Source organism: Procambarus clarkii, chromosome 14 (assembly GCF_040958095.1).
Source record: "Procambarus clarkii isolate CNS0578487 chromosome 14, FALCON_Pclarkii_2.0, whole genome shotgun sequence".
NCBI lineage: Eukaryota > Metazoa > Arthropoda > Malacostraca > Decapoda > Cambaridae > Procambarus > Procambarus clarkii.
The window spans coordinates 15,930,145-15,945,144 of record NC_091163.1 but is presented as its reverse complement, the minus strand read 5'-3'; the positions used below and the strand labels follow the sequence as shown (position 1 = coordinate 15,945,144).

Here is a 15,000-nt window from a genome sequence, read left to right as displayed (position 1 = left end):
ATGTGGACTCGCCCTCCGGTGAGAGTTGAATTGCTGCTCCTGGTCCCGGCTCTCGCCTCATTGTAGGGAACGCCCCCACACACACACTGATGCGTTCTCCAGGAACCCAATCAACGTCCCACAATAAACGCGTCTGCTCTGTTCTCCGCAAGTCCGTGCTCCTCCACAACTTCTTGAAGGGTTGGAGTCAATCTCCCGGCCGTCGACTTCTCCTCACAACTACGGCTGCCAACCTACTTCTCGGCTGCAGTCGTCCTGATCCCCAATTAGTTTTCTTCTCCCACTGCTTCCCGGTGGACTGGCCCAGCCGCTACGTCGTCACTAGATGGGTGAACTGCCTCAGACGTCTCATATGTCACTGCACAGACTTCAGTTCTTCTTGCATAGCACCTGTCCCTGGAGCACTTGTTGCTCAATATTCCATCGATTCCCTCTTCGGTTCAACACATGGAATGAAGGAAGACTTCACAGCAGACTTGCCGACTACGGGTGACACGTAAAATCCACGGGAGCAGGGTACAACTGTCAAACTGACAGGACCAACTTTCACACGTCCGACCTTGTCAACGTGTTGTCTCAGACTGGTTCCCTCACAGAGGATTGGCCCAGCCGCTACGTCATCACTGAAGCTATCAGATGTCCCAGACGTCACTGTCTAGTCTTCACTCTTGCACAGCACCTGTCCCTGGAGCACTTGTTGCTCATTTCTCATCAATTCCTACGTCGGTCCAACACATGGAATATAGGAAGACCTCCCCAGGTGCTGGCAGACCGCTGGTGATGCGTAAATCCTCCGGAGATGGGGGATCCTGTCAAACTGACAGGATCCCCTGTTGCATGTTTGACCACCTTGATGTGCTGTCTCAGACTGGTGGCGCCAAAGAGGCGCGATCTCCGGACCCCCCTGCCTTCGTGACGTCATACTTGCCAGGGGTGATTTTCATTGGCTCCCTGTGCCACGTCACTGTCAGTGACCAATCTGGTGCCACTGACGTCACACAGTTTTGGCGGCAAAACGGAGGGGCTGGCGCCATATTGGCGTCCTAATGGGCCTAAACCACCCCCACACTGGTATTCTCGTAACCCTCGGGGAACAGGGTCCTACTCACCAGGGTAAAATCAGCCCCGGTGTCTCTCAATACCTTCACCGGAATGGGGTCTGCGTCCCCCATCCTTACGGTTCCCTCACACACGAAAAGGTGAACTCTTTTCTCCCCACTCAGTACGGGTTCATCCCGCACTCTCTCGGCCATCTGGTCCTCGACCCTCACGAAAGCAACGTTCCCCCACTGCTTAGGGCGTTTGCATTCCCGTGAGAAGTGTCCGAATCCCTCACAATTGTAGCAGCGGAACTTCCCCGGTGGTGACCATCCACCACCGCCCGCCCTGGCAACGCCTCCAGAGTCCGTCGCTCCGTGGGTCTTCCTCGCGCCTTCCGTCGACTCCCTTTGTCGCAGCAACAGCTCCTGAGCTCTCAGCTTGTTACTTCTTTGCCGGCTCCATAGCACTCTTTGATCCTCTACTGTCTCCACTCGAGAGGTGGGACTTGGGAGAACTCGCTCCTGTCCTCCATCCATCCATCCTTCTATAACTTCTACCATATCCGGAGTATATGGGCGGTCGGTGCTGTCCCTCTCGGCGTGGTCGCAGGGTTTTTTCCAGCATGTCAGATCTGTCGGCAGCGGCCCTCAGGTCCTTTATGTCCGCCTCCTTTACTCTAACCCTGATCTCAGGAGAGAGCACGAACATAAACTTCTCCATGACCATAAGCCTCTTGACATCCTCAGCCGACTTCGCTTCTTCGGATTCCAGCCACTTCAGGAACTTTCTCTCCATGTCCCTCGCCGTCTCCGCATAAGATTTTCCTGGCGAACGGGTACATTCCTTGAATCTCTTCCTGTAACATTGAGGCATTAGCTTGAAAGAGTGAAGCACGGCTCTCTTCACAGCATCGTAGTTGGTACACTCCCTGAGGTCGAGCATGTTGTAGGCTTCACGAGCTTTACCGGTGAGCCTACCCTGGACCAGCTCCACCCACTCTGCTCTTGGCCACTTCTTCAAGGTAATGACCCTATCGAAGTGGTCAAAGAAACCTTCAGCTTCATTAGGCACGAAGACCTGCAAATCTTGCTCTCTCACTCGGCGGTCTTCCTGCTGTAGCGGGGCAGGTGGAGCTAGCCCTAGCTCAGCTTGCTTCAGTTCAACCTCTTTGTTAGCTTCAACCTCCTGCTGTTTCAGCTTAGCTTCCAGCTCGCGCTCTTCTCATCTCAGCTGTGCCTCGTGCTCACGCTCTTCCCGTCTCAGCTGTGCTTCTCGTTCTTCCCGTTTCAGCTGAGCTTCTGCTTCTCGCTCTTCCCGCTTCAGCTGTGCCTATGCCTCTCGTTCTTCCCTGCGCAGCTGTGCCTCCAGCTGCAGCTTCAATATCTCCAGCTTGACGCTGCGCCTGCTGCTGGATCCCCTGCTGCTTCCACCAATACTCAAATGTTCTCCCACACTGGCAGGTGTCTGTGGCCGTTCCTCCCCCAAAGCCTCATCACGGGCCCTGAGCTGTGCCATGATCTCCAGTCTCCTCTCTCCCACTTTGGAAGATCTCAATTTTATCCCAAAGTGGTCGGCTACCAGCTGCAGTTGTGCCATGGTGCAATCCTCCAGCACCTGCTCATCTCTAGTGTCAATGAACCTTGTTACCTTATCATCCTTCATCTTGGGCTACGAGTGATAATCTGTACCTGATACCTAATACCACTGTAAAGTAACCTTCTCCCACTGCTTCCCGGTGGACTGGCCCATCCGCTACGTCGTCACTATATGGGTGAAGTGCCTCAGACATCACATACGTCACTGCACAGACTTCACTTCTTCTTGCACAGCACCTGTCCCTGGAGCACTTGTTGCTCAATATTCCGTCGATTCCCTCTTCGGTCCAACACATAGAATGAAGGAAGACCTCACAGCATACTTGCAGACTACGGGTGATGCGTAAAATCCACGGGAGCGGGGATCCTGTCAAACTGACAGGATCCATTGTCGCACGTCCGACCACCTTGACGTGCTGTCTCAGACTGGTGGCGCCAAAGAGGCGCGATCTCCGGACCCCCCTGCCTTCGTTACGTCATACTTGCCAGGGGCGGTTTTCATTGGCTCCATGTGCCACGTCACTGTCAGTGACCAATCTGGTGCCACTGACGTCACACAGTTTTGGCGGCAAAACGGAGGGGCCGGCGCCATATTGGCGTCCTAATGGGCCTAAACCACAGGCCAAATTACTCGTCTTTTACGAATTTCTCGCTTACGCGAGAACACTACACGTTCCCACATATATCAAATTGTTGCCCGCAACGTAGAGAACGCTCGGGTAAAGTGGATATGACTCTTACAGCTGGCGTGGGAGAAATATAAGGGGGGGAACACCGTCACAATATATATATATATATATGTGTGTGTGTGTGTGTGTGTGTGTGTGTGTGTGTGTGTGCGGAAAAACCACAAAGAAATGGGAAAGAGAGATGAACGTTTCGGCCTGTTAAAGCCGTTGTCAACACCAGACTGACTAGAGAGAGAGGATACAGGCCAACACTTGGAACCTGAACAACCCATCTCTAGGGGAAAGAATAACCAAAAACACGTGTAGCTTAGCTTAGAATGGTCAAAGAGGATTAAGCGGTCAGAGAACAAGGATGAAAGATTAAAGAAAAGCCTCATGAACACACAATAAATGAATATAAAATTGTAATGAGACATTGTAAGCCTCCCTTTCAGAGTTTTTTCTTAAACTGTTGTGTAATATTGTAACTTAAAACTGGGTCAAGTTTGTACATATCAGTACTAACATTGAGAAGATGTGGACATTGACTAATTAGGGCAGACTCAATTAAATTCCGTTCCACAAAGCCATTGCAATTGGCAAAGATTGAAGTGGGTATTCTACCCATTTCAAGACTGCGCACCAATATAGAAGCATCAAGAAATATGGGCCAATAGGCCCTTTGCAGTTACTTCCATTCTTCCCTTTAACTTACAAAATATTATACCCATTGTTTCGTGTTCTGTCTTGTGTTGAAAGTTTGTTTTCACCTCATCCAAAACTGTTTTAACATATCACCTCACCCAAATGCAGGTAAAAAATCGAAGCTGTTTGAGCTCTGTTCAGTTATAGTTGTGTGTGTGTAAACTAAAGTCTTTGAAAATGTAATAAGTTTTAAGAAACGCGTTCAAGTGTCGCGACAGACTAGAAATAAAAATGAATTTTGGAGAATTGATTTTTCAGTTACCATCAACAGTGAAAAGAAATATAAGAAACATAGAGAAAATTCGTGTTAGAACTATTAATCTTACTTTTTCGGTCATATTTAATAATACATATATATATATATATATATATATATATATATATATATATATATATATATATATATATATATATATATATATATATATATATATATATATATATACGTATATATATATATATATATATATATATATATATATATATATATATATATATATATATATATATATATATATATATATATATATATATATATATATATATGACAATGTCAGACCACGTACCTCACGTCCAAGTATTGTACCTCACTTCACCACTCTCTCCTGCCTATTTATACCCATCACTCGATCTGTAAAATCACTCCTTCTGAAGATGTATTAATATACGAAAGTACTTAAGGAAATTCCTGTTTCATTTTTCGTCCGTGGTCTGACATTGTCACATTTTTAATCACGTGTTTATTTTCGTGATATACACACACACACACACACATATATATATATATATATATATATATATATATATATATATATATATATATATATATATATATATATATATATATATATATATATATATATATATATATATATATATATATATGTCGTACCTAGTAGCCAGGACGCACTTCTCAGCCTACTATGCAAGGCCCGATTTGCCTAATAAGCCAAGTTTTCCTGAATTAATATATTTTCTCTAATTTTTTTCTTATGAAATGATAAAGCTACCCATTTCATGATGTATGAGGTCAATTTCTTTTTATTGGAGTTAAAATTAACGTAGATATATGACCCAACCTAACCAACCCTACCTAACCTATCTCTATAGGTTAGGTAGCCGAAAAAGTTAGGTTAGGTTAGATTAGGTTAGGTAGGTTAGGTAGTCGAAAAACAATTAATTCATGAAAACTCGGCTTATTAGGCAAATCGGGCCTTGCATAGTAGGCTGAGAAGTGCATTCTGGCTACTAGGTACGACATATATATATATATATATACATATATATATATATATGCATAACTATATTCTACCCACCTCAAGACTCCGCTCCAATATAGAAGCATCAAGAAATATGGACCAATAGGCTTTCTACAAACACTTCTATTCAATATCCATTGTTTCGTGTTCTGTCTTGTGTTGATGAAATTAATACCCTATTAATACCACTTCTTGTTCTGTCTTGTGTTAATGCCACATCACCCCTTCCACCTCACTCAAATGTAGATATAAAATCGGAGATGTGTAAGTTCTATTCAGTTGTGTATTTGTGAACTAAAGTCTTTGAAAATGTAATAAATTTTACGAAACGCGCTCGTGTCGCGTCAGACTAGAAATAAAAATGAATTTTGGAGAATTGATTTTTAATTTACCTCCAACAGTGAAAAGAAATGTACGAAAGATTGAGAAAATTCGTGTTAGAATTATTAATCTTACTTTTTCGGTCATATTTAATAATATATGTCTACAGGAAAGACTGCTACCAAAATATACTAATATATATATATATATATATATATATATATATATATATATATATATATATATATATATATATATATATATATATATATATATATATATATATATTTATATATATATATATATATATATATATATATATATATATAAATATATATATATATATATATGTCGTACCTAGTAGCCAGAACTCACTTTTCAGCCTACTATTCAAGGCCCGATTTGCCTAATAAGCCTAGTTTTCCTGAATTAATATATTTACTATAATTTTTTTCTTATGAAATGATAAAGCAACCCTTTTCTCTATGTATGAGGTCAATTTTTTTTTATTGGAGTTAAAATTAACGTAGATATATGACCGAACCTAACCAACCCTACCTAACCTAACCTAACCTATATTTATAGGTAAGGTTAGGTTAGGTAGCCAAAAAAAGCTAGGTTAGGTTAGGTTAGGTAGGTTAGGTAGACGAAAAAACATTAATTCATGAAAACTTGGCTTATTAGGCAAATCGGGCCTTGAATAGTAGGCTGAGAAGTGCGTTCTGGCTATTAGGTACGACATATATATATATATATATATATATATATATATATATATATATATATATATATATAACTGAAAACTCACACCCCAGAAGTGCCGGCGGGGAAGTGGTTCATATAGCCTCGGCTATCACTTCCTTTTGTCCGGTCGTGATGGTCAAGCGGATTATGGCGTCCCTGTACATACCAGTTGTGGGAGTATGGGTTCGAGTCACTTCTGGGGTGTGAGTTTTCAGTTGTATATAGTCCTGGGGACCATTCAGGCTTGTTTGCATATATATATATATATATATATATATATTTATATTTATATATATATATATGTCGTACCTAATAGCCAGAACGCACTTTTCAGCCTACTATGCAAGGCCCGATTTGCCTAATAAGACAAGTTTTCATGAATTAATATATTTTCTCAAATTTTTTGCTTATGAAATGATAAAGCTACCCATTTCATTATGTATGAAGTCATTTTTTTTTAATTGGCGTTAAAATTGACGTATATACATGACCGAACCTAACCAACCCTACCTAACCTAACCTAACCTATCTTTTTAGGTTAGGTTAGGTTAGGTGGCCTAAAAAGTTAGGTTAGGTTAGGTTCGGTAGGTTAGGTAGTCGAAAAACAATTAATTCATGAAAACTTGGCTTATTAGGCAAATCGGGCCTTGCATAGTAGGCTGAGAAGTGCATTCTGGCTACTAGGTACGACATATGCATATATATATATGTATATATATATATAACTATATTCTACCCACCTCAAGACTCCGCTCCAATATAGAAGCATCAAGAAATATGGACCAATAGGCTTTCTACAAACACTTCTATTCAATATCCATTGTTTCGTGTTCTGTCTTGTGTTGATGAAATTAATACCCTATTAATACCACTTCTTGTTCTGTCTTGTGTTGATGAAATTAATACCCTATTAATGCCACATCTTGTTCTGTCTTGTGTTAATGCCACATCACCCCTTCCACCTCACTCAAATGTAGATATAAAATCGGAAATGTGTAAGTTATATTCAGTTGTGTATTTGTGAACTAAAGTCTTTGAAAATGTAATAAATTTTACGAAACGCGCTCGTGTCGCGTCAGACTAGAAATAAAAATGAATTTTGGAGAATTGATTTTTGATTTACCTCCAACAGTGAAAAGAAATGTACGAAAGATTGAGAAAATTCGTGTTAGAATTATTAATCTTACTTTTTCGGTCATATTTAATAATATATGTCTACAGGAAAGACTGCTACCAAAATATATATATATATATATATATATATATATATATATATATATATATATATATATATATATATATATGTCGTACCTAATAGCCAGAACGCACTTCTCAGCCTACTATTCAAGGCCCGATTTGCCTAATAAGCCAAGTTTTCATGAATTAATGTTTTTTCGTCTACCTAACCTACCTAACCTAACCTAACCTAGTTTTTTTTGGCTACCTAACCTAACCTTACCTATAAATATAGGTAAGGTTAGGTTAGGTAGGGTTGGTTAGGTTCTGTCATATATCTACGTTAATTTTAACTGCAATAAAAAAAAATTGACCTCATACATAGAGAAAATGGTTGCTTTATCATTTCATAAGAAAAAAATTATAGTAAATATATTAATTCAAGAAAACTTGGCTTATTAGGCAAATCGGGCCTTGAATAGTAGGCTGAGAAGTGAGTTCTGGCTACTAGGTACGACATATATATATATATATATATATATATATATATATATATATATATATATATATATATATATATATATATATATATATAAATATATATATGTCGTACCTAGTAGCCAGAACTCACTTCTCAGCCTACTATGCAAGGCCCGATTTGCCTAATAAGCCAAGTTTTCATGAATTAATTGTTTTTCGACAACCTAACCTACCTAACCTAACCTAACCTACCTTTTTGGGCTACCTAACCTAACCTAACCTATAAAGATAGGTTAGGTTAGGTTAGGTAGGGTTGGTTAGGTTCGGTCATATATCTACGTTAATTTTAACTCCAATAAAAAAAAATTGACCTCATACATAATGAAATGGGTAGCTTTATCATTTCATAAGAAAAAAATTAGAGAAAATATATTAATTCAGGAAAACTTGGTTTATTAGGCAAATCGGGCCATGCGTAGTAGGCTGAAAAGTGCGTTCTGGCTACTAGGTACGATATATATATATATATATATATATATATATATATATATATATATATATATATATATATATATATATATGTCGTACCTAGTAGCCAGAACGCACTTCTCAGCCTACTATGCAAGGCCCGATTTGCCTAATAAGCCAAGTTTTCATGAATTAATTGTTTTTCGGCAACCTAACCTACCTAACCTAACCTAACCTAACTTTTTCCGCTACCTAACCTAACCTAACCTATAAAGATAGGTTAGGTTAGGTTAGGTAGGGTTGGTTAGGTTCGGTCATATATCTACGTTAATTTTAACTCTAATAAAAAAAAATTGTCCTCATACATAATGAAATGGGTAGCTTTATCATTTCATAAGAAAAAAATTAGAGAAAATATATTAATTCAGGAAAACTTGGCTTATTAGGCAAATATGGCCTAGAATAGTTGGCTGAGAAGTGCGTTCTGGCTACTAGGTACGACATATATATATATATATATATAAATATATTTATATATATATAAATATAAATATATTTATATATATATATATATATATATATATATTTATATTTATATATATATATATGTCGTACCTAATAGCCAGAACGCACTTTTCAGCCTACTATGCAAGGCCCGATTTGCCTAATAAGACAAGTTTTCATGAATTAATATATTTTCTCAAATTTTTTGCTTATGAAATGATAAAGCTACCCATTTCATTATGTATGAGGTCATTTTTTTTTAATTGGCGTTAAAATTGACGTATATACATGACCGAACCTAACCAACCCTACCTAACCTAACCTATCTTTTTAGGTTAGGTTAGGTTAGGTGGCCTAAAAAGTTAGGTTAGGTTAGGTAGGTTAGGTAGTCGAAAAACAATTAATTCATGAAAACTTGGCTTATTAGGCAAATCGGGCCTTGAATAGTAGGCTGAGAAGTGCGTTCTGGCTACTAGGTACGATATATATATATATATATATATATATATATATATATATATATATATATATATATATATATATATATATATATATATATATATATTTATATATGTCGTACCTAGTAGCCAGAACGCACTTCTCAGCCTACTATGCAAGGCCCAATTTCCCTAATAAGCCAAGTTTTCATGAATTAATTGTTTTTCGACTACCTAACCTACCTAACCTAACCTAACCTAACTTTTTCGGCTACCTAACCTAACCTAACCTATAAAGATAGGTTAGGTTAGGTTAGGTAGGGTTGGTTAGGTTCGGTCATATATCTACGTTAATTTTAACTCCAATAAAAAAAATTCACCTCATACATAATGAAATGGGTAGCTTTATCATTTCATAAGAAAAAAATTAGAGAAAATATATTATTTCAGGAAAACTTGGCTTATTAGGCAAATCGGGCCTTGAATAGTAGGCCTAGAAGTGCATTCTGGCTACTAGGTACGACATATATATATATATATATATATAAATATATATATATATATATATATATATAAATATATATATATATATATATATATATATATATATATATATATATAAATATATATATATATAAATATATATATATAAATATATATATATATATATATATATATATATATATATTTATATATATATATATATATATATATATATATATATATATATATATATATATATATATATATATATATATATATATATATGTCGTACCTAGTAGCCAGAACTCACTTCTCAGCCTACTATTCAAGGCCCGATTTGCCTAATAAGCCAAGTTTTCCTGAATTAATATATTTACTATAATTTTTTTCTTATGAAATGATAAAGCAACCCTTTTCTCTATGTATGAGGTCAATTTTTTTTTATTGGAGTTAAAATTAACGTAGATATATGACCGAACCTAACCAACCCTACCTAACCTAACCTAACCTATATTTATAGGTAAGGTTAGGTTAGGTAGCCAAAAAAAGCTAGGTTAGGTTAGGTTAGGTAGGTTAGGTAGACGAAAAAACATTAATTCATGAAAACTTGGCTTATTAGGCAAATCGGGCCTTGAATAGTAGGCTGAGAAGTGCGTTCTGGCTATTAGGTACGACATATATATATATATATATATATATATATATATATATATATATATATATATATATATATATATATATATATTTATATTTATATTTATATATATATATATATATATATTTATATATATATATATATTTATATATATATATATATATATATATATATATATATATATATATAAATATATATATATATATATAAATATATATATATATATATATATATATATATTTATATATATATATATATATATATATATATATATATATATATATATATGTATATATATATATATATATATATATATATTTATATTTATATATATATATATATATATATATATATATATATTTATATATATATATATATATATATATATTTATATATATATATATATATATATATATATATAAATATATATATATATATATATATATATATATATATTTATATATATATATATATATATATATATATATTTATATATATATATATATATATATATATATATCTATATATATATATATATATATATATATATATATATATATATATATATATATATATATATATATATATATATATATGCAACAATGATCACAAAAACACTGATCCAAGTATGCAGAATAACCACATATGAAAAATAGAAAATGCTTAACGCGTTTTCGGCTAATTCGCCTTCATCAGAGCAAAGTAGAATGAAGATAAGATTGCTGATCAGACCTTTATATCCGCCTGGGTAGATCACCTGACCACCAAAAATAAGTGGAGGAAAGGAATTATAAGAAAGAAGGAAACTGCAGAAGGCCTATTGGCCCATACGAGGCAGCTCCTATTAATATCTCCAAGTGCAATACGTGTTAAATGATTGCTATATTGTTTTGACGTGCTATATTGAGGCTTAAATAGGGATCCAACTTGTACATACCGGGGCTCACATTAAGGCTGTTGTTACAATGTTTGATCAGAGCAGACTCGATCACGTTTCGTTCAACAAAATCCTTACGTTTAACAATACATTTTGCCCCTGTGAAGTCGATAGAATGATTACATAAACTGGAATGTAAATACAATGCACTGGATTGCTGGGCTGTACGAATAGCATATGAATGCTGTTTTAAACGCGAGGAAAGAGATTTACTTGTCTGGCCGATGTAAACACATGCACACTCATTACAATGGATGGAATACACACAACCTGCTACAGACGAGGGCGAGTTCTTAATTAACATGGACTTAACTGTATTATCATTTTTGAACACTAGATTAATATTAAGGTTCTTCAGGGCTGGGGCAAGATTTACTAGACCCTCAGAATATGGTAATACCAACGAATTTTTCAGTTCTGGTTTCGACTTAGTAGTCTGTAGAAAGTCCTTTTTGCTTGACCAAACGCAAGATCCAAGATCGATTTTGGGTATTTTAACTTCTTCCCAATTTCAAATATATTTGCTATTTCTTCATCGAAAAATTCCGAACTGCAAACTCTCAGGGCTCTGAGAAACATACCAGAAAAAATACTTATAAAATTGTGCATTAAAGATAATTATTTCAGTTTTAATGATTCATTTTATAAACAAACATTTGGCATGGCGATGGGTAATCCCCTCTCCCCTGTTTTGAGCAATCTGTACATGGAATGTTTCGAAACAAATATCCTTCCCAGGATTTTACCTCAAATTTGCTTTGGTACAGGTACGTTGACGATATTTTGTGCCTGTGGCCGGTTAATCATGACGAAACTGATTTTCTCAATCAAATCAATTCGCTGGTTCCGTCAATTAAATTCACAATTGAGAACGAAGTGAATGGTGTTCTGCCTTTTTTAGACATCATGATTCATAGAATTGGTAGAAGTTTCAAATTCAATGTGTATAGGAAACCTACCAATGTGTGCTCGTATGTACATTTCTATTCAAATCATCATGTTCAGGTCAAGCGGGCAGTTTTTTCTGGTATGTTTCTCAGAGCACTGAGAGTTTGCAGTCCGGAATTTTTCGATGAAGAAATAGCAAATATATTTGAAATTGGGAAGAAGTTAAAATACCCAAAATCGATCTTGGATGTTGCGTTTGGTCAAGCAAAAAGGACTTTCTACAAATAGACTACTGAGTCGAAACCAGAACTTCCACGGGAGACATCTCCCGTCACGCAGGGTGCAGTCGCACCTCCACAGATCTCCAGTATCAGCTATTGATACTGGTAATGGCTCAAAAGGGCCACCACTTACGGGCTATTCATGCCCGTGCCACCTTTTGGGTGGTTAAATCTTCATCATCATCATCATCATCTTATCTTCATTCTACTTTGCTCTGATGAAGGCGAATTAGCCGAAAACGCGTTAAACATTTTCTATTTTTCATATGTGGTTATTCTGCATATATATATATATATATATATATATATATATATATATATATATATATATATATATATATATATATATATATATATATATATATATATAATGTGTGTGTGTGTGAACCCATACTGGCCCAATAATTTTAGGAAGGGGACAGCACGCGTAAATGAATTTTGTTGATAGTTATTGATGTTGATACTACTGTTGATAGTCGTCAAAAAACTATGTAATAACTTTAAGAATCAAAAGTACATTTTAACTTTTAGCAGAATTTTCAGCACTGGGACATTAAAATTCAATTTGGTACAGTAGCGGTGAGTGAGAATTGTCTTCCAATATTAGTAAACATGGAGGTGGGGATTATATTGCCAACGTGGGATTTTGGCAACGCATTTTGGGTCCATCCGGTGGCGAAGAATGCCAATTACCTCTTACCAATTGCCTCTTTCTCCCCAAGACGTTATTTTGGTGATCTTCGTTATCAATTGTTTATGAACAATTATCGACATTACAACATTTCGAGGGAGTACGAATGTGGTTATTAATTCAAATTCATGTGTAATTTTTTTTTCATTTACACCTGAATTTGGCAAAGAACTTGACAAAGAACTCCTCTCACCCAGTTGCCAGTCCTGCTATCTTTACACCAACCAACCGGTTTCGTTAATTTTTGCGTTATTAGCCCAGCAAGTAGTTCCAGCTTCGTTACTGCTTCATCACTAGAAACTCCAGTGTATAATCATATCTAGTTAAAATGTCTGTTCTAATACTAGTTTTACTACAGAAAGAAATTTAGATTTGTGCAAATGTACCATGATCTTTTGACAAGTTTGGAGCTCAAGAGGCAGCTTATTATTAAGTTACGACGTGAAGTTATGTTCAAAGATGACCATGTTTGATGTTTCTGTAAGTTAGGACTTCCAGGGAATGTTAATGCTTGGCAGAAACTCAGAGGTCCCCACCAATCCTACATCCGGGCTTCTGTCTATTAGTTGGCTTAATTGGCGTTAATAATGATTACTATTGGCTTGAAAGAGAGGCCTATCTGCTTACATTATTAGTATCTAATTAGTAAATAAAAAATTCACTAATAAATTACATTCCAGTAATTATCATTGACCAATATCGCAACATTAAAATGGCTAATCATTAATTAATCTTGTAGCCCTTAATCATAATATCATTATAAAAAATTTTACATTAGTATAATTCTATGTATATATGTATATACATGTACAAGGGAGGTATACTTTCAGGTGAGTTTACATATGAAGTTAACGTTAGTTCTGTATAATGTTCAACACTAAAGTATTCATGCTGCTTGTTAGGTTAGCAATTGTCTTGGCACTAATTAAGTCTTTAGAGGATGTTAGACCTATAAGCCTAGTATCAAACTCAATTTCAGGATTTTGATTTTGACTCACGATTTTGAGGTTAACGTCATGAGATGTTGTTGAGTTGATTGGAGTTATTTTCTGTTTTTGTTTTATAATAATAATAATGAAAACGTTATTGCGATAGTGGGGCATCAAGAGCTGATCATTGTAAGCTCATTTACCGTCTCTTTTACAATGAACAACTCTTGATATCAACGTTGTTACTCATTGCTCTCAGAGGCTTGAGTCATATTACTCATAATTTTAAAACATGACTTTTCTCATCGTCAAATCTATCTATTGTATAATTCCACTAGTTTATTTCTAGTATATTAGCTCTTATATATTAGTTAATACTGGTCAATAGAGCGACAGTCTGTTTCTTGCAGGATCGGTGTTCGATCCCCCGAGACTCCGTATGGATGGGCACAATCCTTTCACCCTAATAATCCAACTGCTTGTTTCCATATCCCTTCCCAATATTATCATGACATTCTGGCTAAGCACGTTATCCTGATAATCACAATACCTCTAATATGTATTAGACAATCAGGATCTCTTGCGGTTTTGATATCTGATTTCTGTTCTTTTGCTGTATCTTGCAATCACTGGTCTGATCTTGGCGACAAAATGTCACAATGGGGAGGATACATTAATTGCAAGCTATTAATCTATTTTCTCCTGTCTAATGGCTCGGGTAGACAGAACAACTAGGTA

At 35.9% G+C, this 15,000-nt stretch overlaps 1 protein-coding gene across 1 annotated transcript in view; it reads right to left on the bottom strand.

Annotated features, from left to right (window-relative positions):
• LOC123769817 (uncharacterized) overlaps positions 1-1,172 on the bottom strand; it is a 36,269-nt gene extending 35,097 nt beyond the window's left edge. Inside the window, exon 1 of the mRNA XM_045761138.2 lies at positions 1,110-1,172. Within this exon, the coding sequence (XP_045617094.2) occupies positions 1,110-1,172 (63 nt within the window). The remainder of the gene's footprint in view (positions 1-1,109) is intronic.
• Positions 1,173-15,000: the final 13,828 nt, after the last annotated feature.